Source organism: Pongo pygmaeus, chromosome 4 (genome assembly GCF_028885625.2).
Source record: "Pongo pygmaeus isolate AG05252 chromosome 4, NHGRI_mPonPyg2-v2.0_pri, whole genome shotgun sequence".
In the NCBI taxonomy this organism is placed as follows: domain Eukaryota; kingdom Metazoa; phylum Chordata; class Mammalia; order Primates; family Hominidae; genus Pongo; species Pongo pygmaeus.
In genome coordinates, this window is record NC_072377.2 from 79,370,667 (window position 1) to 79,395,243 (window position 24,577).

General features: G+C 42.9%; 1 protein-coding gene and 1 pseudogene across 2 annotated transcripts; both read right to left on the reverse strand.

Moving 5' to 3' along the window:
* Nucleotides 1-8,777: 8,777 nt before the first annotated feature.
* On the reverse strand, nt 8,778-10,748 carry LOC129037089 (Fanconi anemia group E protein-like). Of its 2 annotated transcripts, XM_054488955.2 has the most exons (3): nt 10,502-10,748; nt 9,161-10,220; nt 8,778-8,967 (listed from the first exon to the last, which is right to left on the reverse strand). In XM_054488955.2, exons 1-3 carry the CDS (start codon nt 10,746-10,748, stop codon nt 8,922-8,924), a joined length of 1,353 nt encoding a protein of 450 aa, XP_054344930.1. In that variant the 3' UTR covers nt 8,778-8,921. The 2 variants fall into 2 exon arrangements, with proteins under 2 accessions (XP_054344930.1, XP_054344929.1); XM_054488954.2 differs by having other exon boundaries at nt 8,778-10,220.
* Nucleotides 10,749-19,358: 8,610 nt separating this feature from the next.
* On the reverse strand, nt 19,359-24,031 carry LOC129036194 (ADP/ATP translocase 2-like; annotated as a pseudogene).
* Nucleotides 24,032-24,577: the final 546 nt, after the last annotated feature.

The following is a 24,577-nucleotide window of genomic DNA, read 5'->3' on the forward strand; positions in this document are numbered from 1 at the left end:
CTTTCTGGTTCACAGATTGTGCCTTTCAGCTGTGTCCTCACATGGTGGAAAGAGCAGCCAAGCTCCCTCAGGTCTTTTTTGATAGGGCACTAATCCCATTCCTGAGGGCTCCATCCTTATAACCTTATCACCTTCCAAAGACCCCACCTGCTAATACCATCACCTTGGGTGTTAAGATTTCAAATATGTATTTTGGGGAGACAAACATTCAGACCACAGCAGTATATATTCAAAGACTATTCTAATAAAAATTCAAAGGTTATTGCTTTATTTCTTATTACATTGAACATTTATAAAATTTACGTATATACCCTGAATCCAAAGAAAAACATGCCAGTAACATATTTGATAAAATCAAAATTTAAATTCAAGGGTGCATGATAGCCCTGTCTAGACTAAAACTCAAATAATTGAAATCACCATTGAAGATGCTGATAAAAAAAGTACAATATCAAAGCATTAATTTTACCATAAGAATAAAAAAGAGGATAAGGTTGATTTGCTGAATTTCTAAGAATCAGCGGTCACATAGATTATCTGAACATCTTTTAAAAAAAGCTTGAAAAGTGAACAACTATTCTTTTATGTACTGTGAATATGTAATATATATTAATGTAATGTGTGTTATGTGATAATGATAATATGAATATTTAATATAACTTATTTAAAATTATACATCATCCTATCTTAATAAAATTTTGGAAAATTTATTTGGGTGAGTTTTTTGTGTTTTGTTTTTTTGAGGCAAAAATGATTTGAAGAAAACTTAGTAGCAGAATTACTACCAAACTTTATCATTCATGATTCACTTTTTAAGGAAAGAAAAATTTAATTGTTAGTATTGCAAATTAAATATCTTTCACCTTTCTAATAATCAAATCCTAATCACAAATGACTGTGAAAATTGTTTTCTCTTGTATACTTTGCTGATAAAATAATAAGAGAAAAGTAAAATAAGACTCATTTTTAAACTAGAGGCTTTAATTTATTATTATTGGTATATATTTTTCCTCATCCTCCTCAATTCCCTTATCTCTGCCCGCAAAGTTCCAGGCTTCTTTTAAGGTTATCCCAAATGCCACTCCCACTAAGAGGTCTATTTTTGGGTTTTGTTTGTTTGTTTGCTTTTATGTTATTTTTCGTGATGTCTTCCCCTCTAAAGCATATTGCGTGCTTACCTCGTGTTATTTTCTGCCTTTAATTACTGGATACTCTAGGGCAGGGATTGTCCCTTCCTCATTCTTGTATCACCGATGGCACAAAGTACAGACGTTAAGTTCGGTGAGCCCTAAGTAAACGTTTGCTGAATTAAAATGCTAAAGACTTATGATTTCCCCTTCCTCTATAAAATAATTTGTGTTTGCTGTTGATCCAAACCTCTCTCCTCATTTTACGTAGATCTGCAGATTCTTCAAGAACAAAAGTCAGCCTGTGGCATGACAGTAATGCTGGGTCAGTGTGTCAACTCTGCTCTGGTAGCTTCCAGAGAGCTGGAGAAAGTTTGTCCCAGCCACACCAGGTGGCAGTGTGAACCATGTCTGCGTGGCCACCAAAGCTGGAGCATGAGCAAAACAATGCAGACATTCTACCAAAAAAGACATTTAAAAACAGTTTAACACAAAAGGGATAAGTAAAGTCAATTTTCTATATTTTAGTGAGAAATTCAAAGACTCACATGATTTATACAACTGCTGTTGACACAGAAAAGTGAAGAAAATAAGTTTTATTATTTGCACTGTCAACAGGTACAGAGAGAAATAAGTATGTATCCTGGCAGGCAAGAGTAAATCTTGGCATTTATATAAAGGAATGGAAGTGATCATATTGAAAGTTAATATTATTATGCTATTTTGTAAATATGAGAATAGCTATAAAAGGCACAATTATTCCTTGAAACTCAAGTGATCAGACTATTTCCCTTATTAAAAGATCAAGAGATTAATCTAATTTTAAGATATAACTGATTTTGTCATTATGGTTGAATTTTGGTACAGGTAAATGGTTTGTGCAAAATGTTTTTCATGTGTATGAGTACCTTTATTGTCTTAAAGTTGGGATTCCAGGTTAAGTCCTACTGAATTTGGGATATGGAGAAATAAGAAACAACTGCATTATTCTGGTATCAGTAACATATTCCTCCATGAAGTAGCACACTCTGCAGTGCTTGATAGGTATCAGCACTTCCACCTTTCAGTTGATCTTCTGAGTATTTTTTGCAACTATAAGATAGGGGAAGCACTAACAGAGAGAAATCTCTCCTTTAAGGGCTTATTGTGGACACTTGTTATTGTGGACATTCCTGATTGCCCAGCACCCCTTGAATGCTCTTTTAATGCTTGGAAAATTTCCTGTCGTAGGAGTCCCACTTCCCCAGGTTGCAGCAGGAAACTCTCTTTCCCAGCTTCCCTTGGGGTCATAGATGTGTGTCCTGGCTTCTACCAATCCGATGCACTTGCATGTAGGTTTCATTCAGAAGTGAGCAATGGGAGAAAGGAGGCATGCAGAATTTGTCCTTCGGCAAGGTTGGCAACAAAGATGTTGGGGCTCTTTAGGATCATCGGTGCCAGAGTTTCTGGCATCTGATCCTGAGAATTCCCACGTGAGCTGAGCAGCATTTGTGCAAGTCATGGTACAGATGCTGACCATGCAGCAGAGGTGTTTTTGTTGTAGTGGCTCCTGCAGAATAACTGGACATTGTTCCTGACTGCCCAGTATCCACGTCTTGCTCTCAAGCCCTCTCAGAGCGTCGGTGAGCTACCTACCAGCCTTTAATTCCTTTTTCATTTAAGCCACTTAAAACCCAGACTGAAGCAGGGAGAAGAGGATATACTCTTTTTTTCTAGACAAAGCTTTTGGGATAACTTGTAAGATTTTTGTTGTGTTATAAACCTAGGGAAATTTTCATATGAAATTCCTGGCCTCAAGAAAGGAAGAAAGAATGAATATAATATAATGGCTATAATCTAGAATTGATGAAAGATCTGGTAAATGAGGCAAAGCAATCTCAACTGAGTAAAGATAAAGTCATTTCAATATTTAAGTAGATGCTTTCTATAAAAAAGGGAGAAATAATTTTAATGTTTAAAACTAGAGCAATACTAAGAAACACCTAAATTTGATATCAAAGAATAATTTTGCAAAGCAACACTTTAAAAACAAGCAGAGTAGGCCGGGCGCGGTGGCTCACGCCTGTAATCCTAGCACTTTGGGAGGCTGAGGCAGGCAGATCACGAGGTCAGGAGATCGAGACCATTCTGGCTAATACGGTGAAACCCCGTCTCTACTAAAAATACAAAAAAAAAAAAAAATTAGCCGGGCGAGATGGCGGGCGCCTGTAGTCCCAGCTACTCGGGAGGCTGAGGCAGGAGAATGGCCTGAACCCAGGAGGCGGAGCTTGCAGTGAGCCGAGATCGCGCCACTGCACTCCAGCCTGGGCGAGAGAGGGAGACTCCATCTCAAAAAAAAAAAAAAAAGAGTAGAAGACTATCGTTTTTGTCCGGCTAGTACACTCTTTCCCCTCTATTTATGGAATACTTCTTTATTATGGGGAACCCTTAGCATGGGACTAGCACCAGGCTGTTCCACTCTGTTTTCCCGTTGCCCCAAGGACAGGTGACCGAGCCCTGGCCAATCAGAATACTCTCCTTCCTGTCCCGCGTTCACATATGGGCACATGATCCAAGCAGGGCACATCAGAGTCTTTCCTGGGATTTGATATGTGGACTCTGGGAGATTCTCTAGTCCACTGGGATTGCAAGCTCTAAGGACAATGTAACTATTCTCCCTAGCCATTTGGAAGAAGTTGCTTATCGTAGGAGGAAAGGAGGCAACAAACAAAGAGAATGGGCATAGAAGAGAGATGGAGGGCCTAAGACCCTTAATAGCATTTTTTGAGCCTCTAGTCCAGCTGTGCCTGGGCGATTTCAATTAAGCTTATTTGACTGGGTTTCTGACACTTGGCAGTCAAGAGTCCTGGTTATATGATGAAATCTGTTATTCTCTATTTCTTTTTTATCTTTTTTTTTTTTTTTTTTTTGTAGAGATGGGCTCTCACTATGTTGACCAGGATGGTTTTGAACTCCTGGCCTCAAGTGATTCTCCCACCTTGACCTCCCAAAGTGCTGAGACCACAGGTGTGAGCCACCGCACCTGGACTTAGTCTTGATTTTTTTATTTGCTCTTTCCTTACCATTATGCATAGTGGGAACAAAACTAAAGAGAAAAAAAATGCTTCTAGCAGTTTTTTTTTTTCTGATTATAAAAATAATAAATGCCTTTTATAGAGAAATTGAAAGACATTAAAAAGTGCATGGGCATAAGCACACAGAGAAAAGCTGAACAAGTCAACGCATAAGCCCACCGCCCAGAGAAAGAGCACTTTTATTTATATCATCCCACATATCTATGTATATGAGCCACTGGGAGCATACTGTACTTTTGTAATCTGCTCTTTTCATTTAATAACACATTTTGAACATTTTCTTGCATCATTAACTTTTTTCTCCTGCAAAATTAAATTGCTAAACCATTCTGTAGAGCCATGGTAAAAACTGTCACTTGACAAGCACCAGGATAGTGAGTGTGGGGTAGACAAGTTTTCCAGCACGATGTGAGAATAGACTTGTTAAATCTGTCTCCCATCACCCATCAGTCTTGTCCTAACAACTCTCACTCATTAAACACATTTTAGGGCTTCAGAGAGTAGAGCAGACATGTTGTTGAGCCTCCCAATGACCTGACTACAGGGCATCAAACAGACAAGATGGCCTCCTGTGGTAGAATGGAGATGATGGAATGGGGTTTGGGGAGAGAGAGGAGCCTGTGGAAAGACAGTTTAAATGCTAGTGGGCCTACTAGTGGGGGCTTCTGTGTTGGGACAATAAGGCTTCCATGTAATGTTCCAGTACTAGCTCAGAAGACGTAGAGGCTGCACTGACTAAGGAGGATTTGATTGCATTTCCTACTTAGGACCTATCCAAGGTAAGGCTAGATGCCCCATTCATTGGTGTGGGTAAGTACCAGAGAAGCTATCAAAAATAAATTTAAGGAATATAAATGTATGTGTGTGTGCATGCATAGTGTGTGTGTATGTGTATGTTTATACAGTCATGTGTCACTTAATGATTGGGATGCATCCTGTGAAATGTGTCATTAGGTGATTTTGTTGTTGTGTGAACATCATAGAGTGTACTAGATAGTACTAGACTATACTACATAGTATAGTCTACACACCTAGGTTATATGGTAAACCATTGCTCCTAGGCCACAAACCTGTACAGCACATGATTGTGCTGAGTGCTGCAGACAATTGTAACATAATGGTAAAACATATCTGAACATAGAAAAGGTACAGTAAAAATATGGTATTATAATCTTATAGGACCACCATCATATATGCTGTCCATCGTTGACCAAAATGGTGTAATACAGTGCATGACTGTATGTATATATATGTATGTGTATATCTATATATGAGATTCTTGCAGGTATAGAAGGTATAGACTGATGATAACTTCCTCACACTAGATCTTGTAAGTACTAAATTGGATACTCTAGGGTAGCTCTGGTTTGCTACAATGATAGACCATAATTTCAGGTCTTGTTATTAGCAGGGATTGGGCAGCAGAGATGCAGATGCTCTGATCTATTCAAGCACTCCCTGAGTCACTGAAAACATAGTAAGTGCAGAGGCTTTGGAAAAAGGGCTATATTCCCTGAAGGGCAGGATATACTTCACAGACCTCAGTTCTCCCAGTGGCTGTGGTGAGTAGAGTCATTAATCCAGAGGAGGATAGCGGATTGGTTTGATCTAGACCTCATGGGAAGATTTCCCTTGCCATTGTGGGAAGGGGAAAAAAAATTTTTCCCTGCAGGAATGGTGCATAGTTTCTCCAAAGATATGTGAGTTCTGATCGAGAATTGGAAAAATTTCACTCAAATTCAACAAATATTTATTGAGTAGCTATTATGAGCCAAATACTGTCTTGATGCCGGAAATTTCAGCTGTGAATAAAAACTAAGTCCCTGCTCTTATTCAGCTTACATTTTAGTTAGTGGAGACAGACAATACACTAACCATCACAGAAACATTTTATTTGTGGCTAGTGGAAAGTGATACAAAGGATAAAGCAAAGAAATGGGATGGTGATGGAGGCAGACTGCTATTTTCTGTGGGGTGATAAGGTGGTACCTGAGCATAAACCTGAAGGAAGTGAGGGAGCACATCACATGGGCCCCATGAGAGGAAGACCATTCCCGGCAGAAGACTCGGCAGATGCAAAGGCTCTGAGGTTAAAGAGTCTTGGAATGTTTGAAAAACAGCAAGAAAGTGAGTGTGGCTTAAGTAGATTGGGCAAGAGGGGATTAGCAGAAGATGAATTTGCAAAGGTAACAGGAGCAACAGATCATTCAGGGCCTTTTAAAACAATGTAAGGGGCCAGATGTGGTGGCTCATGCCTATAATCCCAGCATTTTGGGAGGCCGAGGCGGGTGGATCACCTGAGATCAGGGGTTCAAGACCAGCCTGGTCAACATGGTGAAACCTTGTCTCTACTAAAGATACAAAAATCAGCTGGGTGCTGCGGTATGTGCCTGTGATCCCAGCGACTGGGGAGGCTGAGGCAGGAGAATCGCCTGAACCCAGGAGGTGGAAGTTGCATTGAGCCGAGATTGTGCCACTGCACTCCAGCCTGGATGACAGAGCAAGAGTCCGTCTCAAAAAAAAAAAAAAAAACAAAGAAAAAGAAAAAGTAAGGACTTTGGCTTTTACTGTGACTGGGATGGGAAGCCATAGGAGCATTTTGGGCCAAGGGGTGACATAATAGAATTATTTTTCATTTGATTGCTTTGTTAAGAATAAATAGTGGGTGAAAAACAATGAAGCAGGGAGACCAGTTAGGAGGTGAAAATGCAGTAGTAATCCAGGTGAGAGTTTATGGTAGCTCAGACAAGGATGTGGTAGTGAAGATGACTGAATGATGGATGTATTTTGAAGGTAGAGTGCAGATTATTAACCGATAGGATGCGAGGTACCCGGGAAAAAGAGGAGCTAAAGATAATATGGCAGATACGTCTAGATGCATCTTCTTTTTTCCCCTTACTGGTAGAATCCTGAATTTGTTGGGGGTGGCAAGTTAAAAATTACATCTCCCAACTGAATATGGAAGCCATGTTGTAACCATGAGGAGAAAGCCAAAATAATTACACAGTCTTTAGTCTTAATGTTCTTGAGCCACTAAAAAAGATTCCAGGAACTGTCTACTTACAGACTGCTTGAGAAAAGCAATATGATTGTTCAAGTGATTTGGGTTTTCTGATCTCAACTGAAATCAATTCCTACCTGTGATAACATCAAGGTTTTTGGCTTGAGAAGCTGGTATAATGGAATTATCCCTTCCTTTTATTTATTTATTTATTTATTTATTATTATTATACTTTAAGTTTTAGGGTACATGTGCACAATGTGCAAGTTAGTTACATATGTATACATGTGCCATGCTGGTGTACTGCACCCATTAACTCGCCATTTAGCATTAGGTATATCTCCTAATGCTATCCCTTCCCCCCTCCCCCCACCCCACAACAGTACCCAGAGTGTGATGTTCCCCTTCCTGTGTGCATGTGTTCTCATTGTTCAATTCCCATCTATGAGTGAGAATATGCGGTGTTTGGTTTTTTGTCCTTGCGATAGTTTACTGAGAATGATGATTTCCAATTTCATCCATGTCCCTACAAAGGACATGAACTCATCATTTTTTATGGCTGCATAGTATTCCATGGTGTATATGTGCCACATTTTCTTAATCCAGTCTATCATTGTTGGACATTTGGGTTGGTTCCAAGTCTTTGTAATTGTGAATAGTGCCGCAATAAACATACGTGTGCATGTGTCTTTATAGCAGCATGATTTATAGTCCTTTGGGTATATACCCAGTAATGGGCTGGCTGGGTCAAATGGTATTTCTAGTTCTAGATCCCTGAGGAATCGCCACACTGACTTCCACAATGGTTGAACTAGTTTACAGTCTCACCAACAGTGTAAAAGTGTTCCTATTTCTCCACATCCTCTCCAGCACCTGTTGTTTCCTGACTTTTTTTTTTTTCATTATTGAACTTGCTTTTATTCAACACCATTGATAAATTATTCAAGTCAGAAACAAAAACACAGGTCATAACATACATGAGCACAAGAGCTTCATCTGAGCCCACTGGTACCCCAGACCTCCTGGAGCATCCCATGTCCACTCTGGGTCGGCTTGATCCTACTGAGCCCTATCGGAAAGTTTGTCCCTGCAGCCTGAGAATTGATGAGGAGTGTGCCTGGGGCCAGCAGCCTTTGGAAATATAGCTCTGGCCTGGTGTGGTGGCTCACACCTGTAAATCTCAACACTTTGGGTGCCAAGGCGGGAAGATCACTTGAGCTCAGGAGTTCAAGACCAGCCCTGACCAGCATATTATCTACAAAATAAAAAAATTAGCTGGGCATAGTGTCATGTGCATGTTGTCCCAGCTACTTGGGAGGCTGACATGGAAGGATCGAGCCTGGGAGGCAGAGGTTGCAGTGAGCCATGATCAATCGCACCACTGCACTCCAGCCTGGATGACAGAGCAATACCTTCTCTCAAAAACGAAAGAAATGAAGAAGAAAATATAGCTGAGCTCCCTTAGCCCAGGAGCCTCCCTGCTGGCTGGGAAGCCAATATGCCCTATGCAGCCTGTAACAGGGAGGCAGTTGCAATCTGGGATGGCCAGGCTCAGCCTTTATCCTCAGGCTAGGGCTCAAGACAAGGTGGTGAAGAAAGAAATGCCCTTCAGGAAGCTGGTGATGGAGCACCAAGAGGGTGGTCCCTTGGTGGATGGTCAGGGGCCCAAATGTTTCAAGGCGGCCTTCAGGGACTTCCTCAGGAAGGTGTTGTTAGGTTCTAGGGCCATAGCCAGGCCCAGCCTCTGGGTCTCAGTGATGTTAGCCTGATACTTGGTCATCACTGTCAGCATGAGCTTGGCATAGGCCATGGAGGTGGTGGCTGCCTGCCCCTTTTTACAGAGCTTCTCCATTAAGACACTGAACTTCTCAGGGGTCATCTCCACCTGCCGCTCTAGGAGTGACTGCAACACCAAGAAAGTTTCCTCCTTCCAGGGCAGCTCCAAGATCTGTCCCAGCATTAGAACTTGTGCATCTGGCTCCAGGGACTCCGCCTTCACAAGGCAACACAGTAACTCTGTTTGAGCAGGACCTGTGCCTGGGGCCTGGAGCACAGGGTCAAGGAGGGCGCTGCAGACAGGGTATGTATATTTGGTGCAGAATGAGGTCAGGGCAGTTGTAAGCAGGTGGGAGAGTGAGGAAGTCAAGGAGAGGATCTGTCCAAGAAAGAGGCTTCTGGTCAGCATAGTAGCATTGCTGAGGCTGAGGTCAGGTGAAAGGGCCAGCAGCCAGGTGCAGAGCTGCAGGAGACCGAGGTCTGAGAGCTGGAGGAGCTGCAGCTGGGCACATAGCAAGTCCATCTGGCTGGGACTACATTCGTGAAGAAGCTGTAGCTCAACTGGGGGGGCATCCTCCAATCCCTCTAACCCCTCCTCCAAGGTCTTCAGCAGCTGCTGCAGCCTGGGAAGCTGGTCCTGGATAGCTTTGGGCAACTCCAAACTCTCAGCTAGACCTTTAGCATCCTCCAGACTCGAACCGTCCTCGCCAGTCTTAGCTCCCATGACAGGCTGGTCCTTAATAGGAGATGCACTTCCTCCATCTGCCAGGGATTCCAGTGACTTATGTTCGGGTCTCTCCTTCTCATGATCTTCCTCTTCCCAACACCGGAATCTTTTGGGGACCCTCTTCCCCTCAGGACTGGCAGTCTCTTCCTCTGAGTCCTTTCTGCGTTTCCCAGGCTGCTGGGAGTCCCTGTTCTCCTCTTCTTCAGGGTCTGGAGCCTGGGGGGATTTCAACCTCCTGCCCCCCAGGCCCAGCCCCCTACACAGACTTTGGAGCTGTCTCTGGCATTTTTCAGACAGTGGAGAAGCTCCCTCCATGGAGGTCCCCACCCCCAGATTCCTTCGCAGCAATTCCCCCAGGGCACGGAGCCAGGCATCAGGGTCAGGGGCTAGGTCCTGCTGGGCAATCTGCAGCACAGAGAGGAGCCCACTTTCTGGCAGTGATGGCCGAACGGCCATCAGCAGGGACATCAGGTTCCTCTGGCATATCCGGGGCAATCGCAGCAACAGTGGTTTCACTGGACGTACGAGTCCAGTTTTTTAGAGATGGAAGTACGCGATCAAAAAGGATTTGCCTCCACTTATCATCACTATACTTTACAGCGAACAGAAGGCGTGTGCCTCGAGTTCCGGATCCTCGATGTCCCGCACACAGCAAGTGCTCAGTGAAGGGTGCCCCTGCTCATAGGGTGCGCGGCAGGCCGTCGCTGAAGGGGCTTATTTCACCTCTCTGTGCCTCGGTCCCCCGAGAGCCCCCCGCCTTCCGTACTTGCTGAGGGGCCGCGGGCGAGGACTTATAGCTCCAGACGGCCGTCAGGCCCCTGCACCACCAGCTCCTCCCGGCACAGGGCCTCGAGCAAGCGACCCCAGTCGAAGGGCTCCCAGCCGCGGCTGCCCAGTGTCCGGAGCACCCCCAGGCCGCGCCGCGCCCCCTCAGGCCCCGCCTGCAGCGCCTGCAGCAGGAGGCGGGCGGGGGTCTGCAGCTGCGCCCAGGGCGCCGGCTCCACGCCCTCAGCCCCAGGGAGCCCCGCGTCCGGTGTCGCCATGCCGGGGCACGGGTGCCGCGCCTCCCCCTACTCTGGTGTGGGGCCTCAGCTCAGAGGCTGAGGGGAACGGAGGACTCCAGCGCCGTCCCTGACGCGGCGACGGCGGCGGGCCAGCTCCAGCGCCTGTTACAAGCTCTCCTCGGCGTTGGGAGACCAGAGAAGCTGGGCCGCCCGGAGCTACAGCCCTTTTCCTGACTTTTTAATGATCGCCATTCTAACTGGTGTGAGATGGTATCTCATTGTGGTTTTGATTTGCATTTCTCTGATGGCCAGTGATGATGAGCATTTTTTCATGTGTCTTTTGGCTGCATAAATTTCTTCTTTGAGAAATGTCTGTTCATATCCTTCGCCCACTTTTGATGGGGTTGTTTTGTTTTTTTCTTGTAAATTTGTTTGAGTTCATTGTAGATTCTGGATATTAGCCCTTTGTCAGATGAGTAGGTTGCGAAAGTTTTCTCCCATTTTGTAGGTTGACTGTTCACTCTGATGGTAGTTTCTTTTGCTGTGCAGAAGCTCTTTAGTTTAATTAGATCCCATTTGTCAATTTTGGCTTTTGTTGCCATTGCTTTTGGTGTTTTAGACATGAAGTCCTTGCCCATGCCTATGTCCTGAATGGTAATACCTAGGTTTTCTTCTAGGGTTTTTATGGTTTTAGGTCTAACGTTTAAGTCTTTAATCCATCTTGAATTAATTTTTGTATAAGGTATAAGGAAGGGATCCAGTTTCAGCTTTCTGCATATGGCTAGCCAGTTTTCCCAGCACCATTTATTAAATAGGGAATCCTTTCCCCATTGCTTGTTTTTGTCAGGTTTGTCAAAGATCAGATAGTTGTAGATATGCGGCATTATTTCTGAGGCCTCTCTTCTGTTCCATTGATCTATATCTCTGTTTTGATACCAGTACCATGCTGTTTTGGTTACTGTAGCCTTGTAGTATAGTTTGAAGTCAGGTAGCATGATGCCTCCAGCTTTGTTCTTTTGGCTTAGGATTGACTTGGTGATGCAGGCTCTTTTTTGGTTCCATATGAACTTTAAAGTACTTTTTTCCAATTCTATGAAGAAAGTCATTGGTAGCTTGATGGGGATGGCATTGAATCTATAAATTACCTTGGGCAGTATGGCCATTTTCACGATATTGATTTTTCCTACCCATGAGCATGGAATATTCTTCCATTTGTTTGTATCCTCTTTTATTTCATTGAGCTGTGGTTTATAGTTCTCCTTGAAGAGGTCCTTCACGTCCCTTGTAAGTTGGATTCCTAGGTATTTTATTCTCTTTGAAGCAATTGTGAATGGGAGTTCACTCATGATTTGGCTCTCTGTTTGTCTGTTATTGGTGTATAAGAATGCTTGTGATTTTTGTGCATTGATTTTGTATCCTGAGACTTTGCTGAAGTTGCTTATCAGTTTGAGGAGATTTTGGGCTGAGACAATGGGGTTTTCTAGATATACAATCATGTCATCTGCAAACAGGGACAATTTGACTTCCTCTTTTCCTAATTGAATACCCTTTATTTCCTTCTCCTGCCTGATTGCCCTAGCCAGAACTTCCAACACTATATTGAATAGGAGTGGTGAGAGGGGGCATCCCTGTCTTGTACCTGTTTTCAAAGGGAATGCTTCCAGTTTTTGCCCATTCAGTATGATATTGGCTGTGGGTTTGTCATAGATAGCTCTTATTATTTTGAGATATGACCCATCAATACCTAATTTATTGAGAGTTTTTAGCATGAAGGGTTGTTGAATTTTGTCAAAGGCCTTTTCTGCATCTATTGAGATAATCATGTGGTTTTTGTCTTTGGTTCTGTTTATATGCTGGATTACATTTATTGATTTGCATATGTTGAACCAGCCTTGCATCCCAGGGATGAAGCCTACTTGATCATGGTGGATAAGCTTTTTGATGTGCTGCTGGATTCTGTTTGCCAGTATTTTATTGAGGATTTTTGCATCAATGTTCATCAAGGATATTGGTCTAAAATTCTCTTTTTTGGTTGTGTCTCTGCCAGGCTTTGGTATCAGGATGATGCTGGCCTCATCAAATGAGTTAGGGAGGATTCCCTCTTTTTCTATTGATTGGAATAGTTTCAGAAGGAGTGGTACCAGCTCCTCTTTGTACCTCTGGTAGAATTTGGCTGTGAATCCATCTGGTCCTAGTCTCTTTTTGTTGGAAAGCTATTGATTATTGCCACAATTTCAGCTCCTGTTATTGGTCTATTCAGAGATGTAACTTCTTCCTGGTTTAGTCTTGGGAGAGTGTATGTGTCGAGGAATTTATCCATTTCTTCTAGATTTTTTAGTTTATTTGTGTGGAGGTGTTTGTAGTATTCTCTGATGGTAGTTTGTATTTCTGTGAGATCAGTGGTGATATCCCCTTTATCATTTTTTATTGCGTCTATTTGATTCTTCTCTTTTTTTCTTTATTAGTCTTGCAAGTGGTCTGTCAATTTTGTCGATCTTTTCAAAAAACCAGCTCCTGGATTCATTGATTTTTTGAAGGGTTTTTTTTGTCTCTATTTCCTTCAGTTCTGCTCTGATTTTAGTTATTTCTTGCCTTCTGCTAGCTTTTGAATGTGTTTGCTCTTGCTTTTCTAGTTCTTTTAATTGTGATGTTAGGGTGTCAATTTTGGATCTTTCCTGCTTTCTCTTGTGGGCATTTAGTGCTATAAATTTCCCTCTACACACTGCTTTGAATGTGTCCCAGAGATTCTGGTACATTGTGTCTTTGTTCTCGTTGGTTTCAAAGAACATCTTTATTTCTGCCTTCATTTCGTTATGTACCCAGTAGTCATTCAGGAGCACGTTGTTCAGTTTCCATGTAGTTGAGTGGTTTTGAGTGAGTTTCTTAATCCTGAGTTCTAGTTGGATTGCACTGTGGTCTGAGAGGCAGTTTGTTATAATTTCTGTTCTTTTACATTTGCTGAGGAGAGCTTTACTTCCAACTATGTGGTCAATTTTGGAATAGGTGTGGTGTGGTGCTGAAAAAAATGTATATTCTGTTGATCTGGGGTGAAGAGTTCTGTAGATGTCTATTAGGTCCGCTTGGTGCAGAGCTGAGTTGAATTCCTGGGTATCTTTGTTAACTTTCTGTCTCGTTGATCTGTCTAATGTTGACAGTGGGGCGTTAAAGTCTCCCATTATTATTGTGTGGGAGTCTAAGTCTCTTTGTAGGTCACTCAGGACTTGCTTTATGAATCTGGGTGCTCCTGTATTGGGTGCATATATATTTAGGATAGTTAGCTCTTCTTGTTGAATTGATCCCTTTACCATTATGTAATGGCCTTCTTTGTCTCTTTTGATCTTTCTTGGTTAAAGTCTGTTTTATCAGACTAGGATTGCAACCCCTGCCTTTTTTTGTTGTCCATTTGCTTGGTAGATCTTCCTCCATCCTTTTATTTTGAGCCTATGTGTGTCTCTGCACGTGAGATGGGTTTCCTGAATACAGCACACTGATGGGTCTTGACTCTTTATCCAATTTGCCAGTCTGTGTCTTTTAATTGGAGCATTTAGTCCATTTACATTTAAAGTTAATATTGTTATGTGTGAATTTGATCCTGTCATTATGATGTTAGCCGGTTATTTTGCTTGTCAGTTGATGCAGTTTCTTCCTAGTCTCGATGGTCTTTACATTTTGGCATGATTTTGCAGCAGCTGGTACCGGTTGTGCCTTTCCATGTTTAGTGCTTCCTTCAGGAGCTCTTTTAGGGCAGGCCTGGTGGTGACAAAATCTCTCAGCATTTGCTTGTCTGTAAAGTATTTTATTTCTCCTTCAGTTATGAAGCTTAGTTTGGCTGGATATGAAATTCTGGGTTGAAAATTCTTTTCTTTAAGAATGTTGAATATTGGCCCCCACTCTCTTCTGGCTTGTAGAGTTTCTGCTGAGAGATCTGCTGTTAGTCTGATGGGCTTCCCTTTGTGGGTAACCTGACCTTTCTCTCTGGCTGCCCTTAACATTTTTTCCTTCATTTCAACTTTGGTGAATCTGACAATTATGTGTCTTGGAGTTGCTCTTCTCAAGGAGTATCTTTGTGGTGTTCTCTGTATTTCCTGAATCTGAATGTTGGCCTGCCTTGCTGGATTGGGGAAGTTCTCCTGGATAATATCCTGCAGAGTGTTTTCCAAGTTGTTTCCATTCTCCCCGTCACTTTCAGGTACACCAATCAGACGTAGATTTGGTCTTTTCACATAGTCCCATATTTCTTGGAGTCTTTGTTCGTTTATTTTTATTCTTTTTTCTCTAAACTTCCCTTCTCGCTTCATTTCATTCATTTCATCTTCCATCACTGATACCCTTTCTTCCAGTTGGTCACATTGGCTCCTGAGGCTTCTGCATTCTTCATGTAGATCTCGAGCCTTGGCTTCAGCTCCATCAGCTCCTTTAAGCACTTCTCTGTATTGGTTATTCTAGTTACACATTCGTCTAAAGTTTTTTCAAAGTTTTCAACTTCTTTGCCTTTGGTTTGAATTTCCTCCTGTAGCTCGGAGTAGTTTGATCGTCTGAAGACTTCTTCTCTCAACTCATCAAAGTCATTCTCCGTCCAGCTTTGTTCCATTGCTGGTGAGGAGCTGCATTCCTTTGGAGGAGGAGAGGTGCTCTGCTTTTTAGAGTTTCCAGTTTTTCTGCTCTGTTTTTTCACCATCTTTGTGGTTTTAACTACTTTTGGTTTTCGGTTATGGTGTTGTACAGATGGGTTTTTGGTGTGGATGTCCTTTCTGTTTGTTAGTTTTCCTTCTAACAGACAGGACCCTCAGCTGCAGGTCTGTTGGAGTTTGCTAGAGGTCCACTCCAGACCTGTTTGCCTGGGTATCAGTAGCAGTGTCTGCAGAACTGCGGATTTTTGTGATCTGCGAATGCTGCTGTCTGATCGTTCCTCTGGAAGTTTTGTCTCAGAGGAGTACCCGGCCATGTGAGGTGTCAGTCTGCCCCTACTGGGGGATACCTCCCAGTTAGGCTGCTCGGGGGTTAGGGGTCAGGGACCAACTTGAGGAGGCAGTCTGCCGGTCCTCAGATCTCCAGCTGCATGCTGGGAGAACCACTGCTCTCCTCAAAGCTGTCAGACAGGGACATTTAAGTCTGCAGAGGTTACTGCTGTCTTTTTGTTTGTCTGTGCCCTGCCCCCAGAGGTGGAGCCTACAGAGGCAGGCAGGCCTCCTTGAGCTGTGGCGGGCTCCACCCAGTTCAAGCTTCCTGGCTGCTTTGTTTACCTAAGCAAGCCTGGGCAATGGCAGGCACCCCTCCCCCAGCCTTGCTGCCACCTTGCAGTTTGATCTCAGACTGCTGTGCTAGCAATCAGCCAGACTCCGTGGGCGTAGGACCCTCCAAGCCAGGTGTGGGATATAATCTCCTGGTGTGCCATTTCCTAAGCCCGTTGGAAAAGCACAGTATTCGGGTGGGAGTGGCCCGATTTTCCAGGTGCCGTCTGTCACCCCTTTCCTTGACCAGGAAAGGCAACTCCCTGACCCCTTGTGCTTCCCGAGTGAGGCAATGCCTCGCCCTGCTTCGGCTGGCACACGGTGCGCTGCACCCACTGTCCTGTGCCCACCGTCTGGCACTCCCTAGTGAGATGAACCCGGTACCTCAGATGGAAATGCAGAAATCACCCGTCTTCTGCCTCGCTCACGCTGGGAGCTGTAGACCGGAGCTGTTACTATTCGGCCATCTTGGCTCCTCTTCCGAATCATCCTTTCATAATATGGGGAAAACGGGGAGAGAAGTGAGTTTGGGTGGGAACTTAAAGTTCTGATTGTAGACATGTTAGTGTGTGGATTTCCATTCAGCAGTTAACTCTATAGTCTGGTGTTCAGGGGCTGGAGAGAAACGTGAAAGTAAACAGTGTCCACATGGAATAGAAAGCCATGGGGTGGGAGGGGATCTTCCAGTGAATTAATAAAGAGAAAACAATAGGTCCCATGGTTGAGCCCAGGAACACTCCCAAGTTTAGAGGTTGAGAAATTTTTAAGAGTAGAAAAGGAAACTGGAAAAGAGTGGCTATAGAAGTAGAAGAGCTGAGAGAGATGCAGGCGGCCAAAGAAAGAAAGTGATCAGTTGTGACTTTGAAGTTCAGAAAAAGCCAGAAGAGTTGCCTACGTGGAGGGCACTGTGACCTTGACAAGAGCAATTTTAGTGTACTGATGAAAAAGAGCCCTCACTGGTGTGGGTCAAGAGAGAAAAGGAGGTGAGAAAATAGAGATGGCAATTACAGAAAATTTTTTTGAGGAGTATTTTTTTTTTTTTTTTTTTGAGATGGAGTCTCACTCTGTTGCCCAGGCTGGAGTGCAGTGGCAGGATCTCGGCTCACTGCAAGCTCCGCCTCCCGGGTTGATGCCATTCTCCTGCCTCAGCCTCCCGAGTAGCTGGGCCTACAGGCGCCCGCCACCACGCCCGGCTAATTTTTTTTTGTATTTTTAGTAGAGACGGGGTTTCACCGTGGTCTCGATCTCCTGACCTCGTGATCCGCCCGCCTCGGCCTCCCAAAGTGGAGGAGTATTTCTTTTTTTGTTTATTTGTTTGTTTTTGAGATGGAGTCTCGCTCTGTTGCCCAGGCTGGAGTTTAGTGGCAGGATCTCGGCTCACTGCAACTTCCGCCTCCTGGGTTCAAGTGAGTCTCCTGCCTCAGCCTCCCAAGTAGCTGGGAATACAGGCACATGCCACCATGCCCAGCTAATTTTGGTATTTTTAGTAGAGCCAGAGTTTCACCATGTTGGCCAGGATGGTCTAGATCTCTTGACCTCATGATCCGCCCACCTTGGCCTCCCAAAGTGCTGGGATTACTAGCGTGAGCTACCGTGCTGGGCCCAGGAGTGTTTCTATGAAGAGGAACCGGGAAATGCAATGGGATCTGAAGTCAAGGGAAGGTGTTTTTCTTAATGATGGGAGATATTGAAGTGTGTTTATATGCAATTGGAGATATTTAGAAGAGGTGAAAAGTCTGATGTTGAAGGATAGAGGACAATTGCTGGAATGATGTCTTTGGCAGGTCCACAAGCAAAGGGATGGGCATTAAGTAGGTGCACAGACAATGAGTTGCGTGTAGCAAGTGTATAAAGGCAGAGATGCAGGTAGAGATTTCATGTTGGGTGTGTGCTTAGAAGTTCTCTGATCTATTAAGCAAAAAGTAGCAAAATTTGTTTAAAGTGAGGAAGTAGAGAGAGATTTGAGTTTTGAATATCCAAAAAGAGATGACATTGTTGTTGAGAAAAGCAGGGCAGAGCGTTAAATGGAGCAACGGCGGCAACAGTGGGGACCTTCCAGGGTTGGTGATCATGCATTTAGAATGTGTCCTGTCAGCCTGGTTGTGTGGTTTTCTTCAACCGCATTCAGCTGATTAGGTGCAGGTGGAGTAGGTAGAGTGATTTAATCTGGGAAATGGTCTATCCAATTGAAGTGCAGAGCAAGGACGGTGAGGGATGCAAAGGAGTGATTTACAGACCATGAAATTTAAGTGGGATAAGGGATAAAAGGAGGTAGGGCAGGGAGAGTGAAAAGCTGGAGAACTCACTGGGGACAAAGAGTTGTTGCATTGGTAATGTAAGGAGTGAGAAGGAAAGAAAGAAGGTGGTGGTCAGAGAGTGGAATCATGGAAATTGAGACAAAAAACCTTTCTGTAAAAAGATATTGCCTATTCATCACTTTTCAATAATATTCTTTCTTTAAATAAGCTTCTTAAGGCATAATTTATGGTAAAATTCTCATATTTTAAGTATATACGTTGATGACTTTTGACAAAACTACACGCCAATGTCATTGCCATAAAAATTAAGATATAGAATAGGAGAGTGCCCGCTCTCCAAAATTCACTTTTGCCACTTTGCAGTCTCCCTCACCCCACACCTCACTGAAACACTGTTTTTTGTTTTTTTGTTTTTTTTTGAGATGGAGTCTTGCTCTGTCGTCCAGGATGGAGTGCAGTGGCGTGATCTCCACTCACTGCAACCTCTGCCTCCCAGGTTCATGGGATCCTTCTTCCTCAGTCTCCTAAGTAGCTGGAACTACAGGGGTACACTACCACACCTGATTAATTTTTGTATTTTTAGCAGAGACAGGGTTTTGCCATGTTGGCCAGGCTGGTCTCAAACTCCTGACCTAGGGTGATCCGCCCGCCTCGGCCTCCCAAAGTGCTGGGATTATAGGTGTGAGCCACTGTGCCTGGCCAACACTGGTTTAGAAAAAAAAAAAATCACCATGGATGTGTTTTAACTATTCTAGAATTTCACATAAGTGGAATCATACAGTATGCACTTTTTTAATGCCAGGCCACTTTTGCTCAGAAAAATGTCTGTGAAATTTATCCATGTTTATTTTGTGTGTCTGTACTTTGTTCCTTCTTATTGCTGAGTGGTATCCCATTGTATAAATAATACAACTTCAGTATCCATTTGCCTGTGGACAGACATTTGGGCTGTTTCCACTTTGGGCTGTTATAATATTAATGTTCATGTTCATATACAAGTCTTTTTATGAGCATATGTTTTCATTCTCTTAGGTAGATACCTAAGACAATAATTGCTGCTGTGTATTATCTGCTTTTGCATATTTTTGGATTTGACTCGCTAACATTTTGTTTAGGATTTTCAGTTCTATATTCATAGAACTGAGAAGTCACCACAACAATTAGTCGAAGAGGGAAACATTTAGTCCTTTGTTCGGAGATGGGGGCAAAACTAACCCTTTTGCTCTTCCTTTACTTGTGTTGGAGTCATCGTAGCAACAGTCTCTTGATCCTATAAATAATGGTAAACTGAACCAGAATGCATGTAAACCAGATGAATTCATCTGCCACAAAACAAAAGGCATGAAAATGCATAATAGGGTCATGGCAATGAGGGATCATCAGAATTTCAGAAGCCAAAACAGCCCATCCTTATAACTAGGTAACTTTGTCCTATACTCTTGCCAATCTCTGTTTTTTGGGGGTCTCTTTAGGTATATTCTTAGACAACCAGTCCTTAAGGTTATCACCTTCTGATGGAAACACAGTCAGAGAATCCCCACGGGGACACTGTGTTTTAGGGGAACTGATGGTATAATTTTAAATGTTGTTATGTGGCAGATCGTATTCAGCTGTGTTGCAGCAATGTAACTACTAAACCACCACACCTAAAGGTGTGTCCAGAGAGAAGCACAGGTGTCCTGGATCCTTGGAGTTATAGCTATTGACACTTGGATGAAATATCCTCTTCCTTAAGTGTGAAGTGTCTCTGGAGTATCACAGCTTTGAAGACTGTCAAGTTCCCAAAAAATAAAAATTACTTATTTCATAGTAAATAATTCAATTTGCAGGTTAAGATTTACAACGAATTTACTAGAACTACCCTTTCCTACATACTCCTTAAATACCCCACAGAACCTCTGGCAGGTATTGAGGCAATCAGTAGATTTTTAAGAAAGCAATATTCCAAAATGTCTCATCACAAAATTAGAAATTATGTAAAGATAATTGAAGTAAAAGAAAAATAACACATTGTTCTCTTGACTCATTTTGGTTCTTCTCTGACAATGAATTTTCATGAGCTGCTTGGACTGTTAGGGTAAACTGATATTTTAAAGTCTGTGATTATGTGTGACAGGAGTACAATATTTGTAAGCTTTTATTTGTATATTTATATTTATACCAAATATCTATGAGCAATTGTGAATAAAATACCTTCTGTCTTTAAATTGCTCACTTAGTAGAATACTTGCCAAACATCATTTAAATGAATACTTATTATATGTGAAACACAAGTGCTTTATAACTTGCTTTTAGAATATTTAATTAAAAAATGGAAGGGAGGGCTGGGCACGATGGCTCACACCTATAATCTCAGCACTTTGGGAGGCCGAGGCAGGCAGATTACCTTAGGTTGCGAGTTTGAAACCAGCCTGGCCAACATGGTGAAATTGTGTCTCTACTAAAAACACAAAAGTTATCTGGGTATGATGTAATTCCAGCTACTCTGGAGGCTGAGGCAGGAGAATCGTTTAAACCCAGGAGGTGGAGGTTGCAGTGAGCCAAGATTGTGCAGCTGCCCTCCAGCCTGGGCGACAGAGTGAGACTTTGAAAAAAAAAAAAAAGAAATGGAAAGGAAAGTATCTTAGAGCACAGTATTTTCTATGCATATAGGTTATATGACTCCGGGGGAAGGATCTGTTAGAATAAGTTTTCTGAACACCTAGAGCTTACACTTTCAAAAGTTTTTTTTCTTTTAACCAGTTAAGTAACATTTTTTTTAAAAAAAAGTATTGTTGGGATTCCTGCCATCTCAAGCAGACCATATAGAATATAATCTACGAATTCTGTAGGTGAGGATTATGTGTGTCAGTTCCCCAAGGGTGCACACCTTGAGGTTGATTAAAGTGCATAGACACAAAGGAGGAAATTGGGAAAAGAAGCAGCATAGTAGTTTGAGGCCATGTATTAAATGTGACTGCCTCCTATCTCCTTCCATTCCCCGCCCTCCCACACCCATTTGCTTCCAATCATCTACTCATTTAAACTCAGAAAGATGGAGGGTGGATACAAGAGGTCAGTCGACCTTGGTTATTCCATCACTAACTTCATTTTATGTTGTTTTACATTTTGGTTTTGGAGGCAGTCCCAAGGCTGACTAAATACATCCATGTGGGACTCAAGTGCATATATTCACAGGCCCTTTTCTCTCATTTTTGTGCACCTAGGTCCTCTAGTTTCTTAAAGTTAGCAAAAGAATGATTTCTGGTTACATGGGACCTTGCTGGAATAAGCTCTGTATACTTCAAAGTGCAGGAAAAGCATGAACGGCTTGCTCAGTACATGCCTTTTCAATTCTTTTCTCTCTCTTGTCTTAAAAGCAGATCCTGAGATAAAGATTCAAATAAAAGCAGGTTGTTTGGCAGGCGAAAGAAACACCAACAGGTGAGTGAGATGTGAAAGAAGATGAAGGCAGCTGGTAAAGAGTGTGTTACAAGCCAGCCTCCACCATGGGCAGGCTGGAGCTGAAGCCTACTCCGGAAAACTGTTCCACTCACCCGCCAGAGTCACCACGACCAACTCCTGTAAGTCAATAGTTGAACATTGATGGGCTGTTAATATTTTCACACTTTTGGCCTGACTGCATGGGTGGACAAAGTGTGCTTAGCTGGCTGAAGAAAGTGGAAGTCAGGCACCATGAGCTGACATGGTAATGGTGAGGAGATACGAGCGGGGCACCTACAGTGCAGCTGGAGTTTGTGACATGAGAATGGCCCCTATTCTCAGCCCATTGATTTGGAGACTTGCATTTCGAGAATGAATTAAGAGAAAGCTATGACTCTCCTTTAGCTATGGTAGTATCTAGAAATGCTGGTTTCCAATGTTATTGGAAGAAAAATATAATTGCTACTAAGTAGGACCACATTCTACCTATCTATGCAGCGTTTTCTGGTTTATGTCCTGAATACATTATCCCATGAATTGCCTAACTCAACCTTATTTTACTTTTATAATAATTTGACTACTGACAATTTGAATTTCTTTCTTCTCTCTTGAATAGTCAGATAGGGGTTCGTAAGAGGTGATTCCCTAGCGTCAGTTTACTCCACTCGCTCAACCCAGACATTTCTTGAAATTATAGAGTAGTGATTTTGAAAAATATAAGTCAAGCATTGCTTATTTCTAAAAACTTTCTGTTGTCCTTATAAGGTTCTTAGCTGTGGGAGTAGGGTGTACAAATATACAGGAATTCTGTCTCATGTTGTACTGTTTTTTTCTGCCAGCATCTTTTTCTTGTGGATCCGTTTTTCCTCAAATCCATTTGGCTGTGTGTATATATGTGTGTGTGTGTGTGTGTGTGTGTATGCATAAGGGGTCTCATAAATATACATCCCACTTCCAGGGTTGGCATGTGACTGGGACTGGACCCATCTTACTGTAGCATTGGCTGGACACACAGAGGTGGAAACATGATCCAATCATGGCCAGAGTATACAGTGTGTGTAACAGAGAGAAAGAGAGAGGAACTGGGGGACTGAAGCTCTCCTTTTTCCTTGTTTGCTCATCTGGGATAACATAAAGCTGGGGATGACTCTGGTCACTTTCGTGACTCCTCTAGGTGGAGAGGCATAGATAGCATGCCAAGTGTAGCCAAGTGTAGAAAAATAATAGAGATGAAAAGTCTTGGAGGTTTAGACCCTGGATCTGGCTTGATTGAGCTTGACCTCAGGGCCTTCTGAACCAATTTTTCTGTGAGCTAATCATTCTTCTTCTTGTTTTTTTTTTTTTTGGCTTAAGCTAATTTAAATTAGGGTTTTGCACCTGCAATAGAAAGGCTTCTGACTAAAGCATATACTCAGAGCTGGCAAGAAACTGAAGATGAAAGAGAAAATGTGTCAGAAAAAAGTTTAGAGATACCTAGCTTAATAATGAAAAATCTTAAACACAATAAAATGCATTCAATATCAACTAATGAGATTTTTTATGAAACTAGAGTATGTATAAAATTATGACACAATGGCTGGGCGCGGTGGCTCACGTCTGTAATCTCAGCACTTTGGGAGGCCGAGGTGGGCAGATCCCTTGAGGCCAGGAGTTCAAGACCAGCCTGGCCAACATGGCAAAACCCTGTCTCTTCTAAAAATACAAAAATCACCTGGGCATGGTGGTGCACCCCTGTAATCCCAGCTACTCACAAGGCTGAGGCAGGAGAATCACTTGAACCCGGGAGGTGGAGGTTGCAGTGGGCCGAGATCACACCATTGCACTCCAGCCTGGGCAACAATCTTAACCAGGCAGTTAATGAGGTTTCTGGATTCCCTTTCAGCTCTAGCTTTACCCACATTAGCTGCTAGACAGGTACAAAGTCAAGTAGCTGCAAAAATCAAGAGGGTACACCATACACAAGGATGTGGCCCAGTGGCATCACTGGGGGCCAGATTGCCTGCAATGTAGCACCACAACTGGGGCCTCTTGTCCACCCCACCTCAGAAGATCTGCTTCTGTTTACCTTGGGCAAAGTTGACAGCCTAGGTGGGTAAGTATCTGATGACACTGGCCAGGTTACCATGGCAGAAGGACAGGACTCCCTGCTCCTTGGGGGTATGAACCACAGAGTCTGTCAAGCCCTTGTATAGCTTATCTGCGGTGGTCTGCTTGCTGGCATGCTGCACTTGCAGCAGCAGCTTGACCCACTTGATGGGCACTGCTGTGTTCTTGGATATGGCCGCAGCCACCCCACCTACCAGAAAGTCCTTGGAGAAGGTCACAGTGGCATCTGTCATATTAAAAGGAAAGAGGAGGCTGGCAATTGTGAGATGGGACTGGGCTGGGAACCAGCTTTGATTCTGGGACTCTGGGCAGACTTCTTTCTCTTTTCCTCTGCGTTTCATCAATTCTGATAAAAATTTACAGGATATCAGTAGGAATGCCCCTCACTTCCCTTCATCTATTGAACTTGGCTCAGTGATTTTACAAACTTATTTTTTTCAATCCCCGCTACCTCTAGGGATCATGTGTGATAATATCAATGCTTTGGGAAAAATGAACATTGGTTCCATTAAAAGAGGATGGAACATCTGTTGTGAGACTGCTTTCCCTAAGGGGAAGATAAACAGAAAATCTGATTCACATTTAGGAAAAATTTTTTTACTTTCCTGAAATCATTGTTCATTTATGATCAGTATCTACTCTTACCATTTTATTTTTAAACAAAAGTTCTATCTCCTTTGCCACCATTTTCCCATTATCATTGCTGTTAAAAAATTAATCCACCTAATTAACTAACTTTCACTTAATGAATAGGCAAATCATGATAATTGCTTTATAGGTTTAGGAATGCAGCCTTGCTCAGAGGGAAGCTTATAATAACTCATGCATATGTTAGGAAACAAGAAGGGGT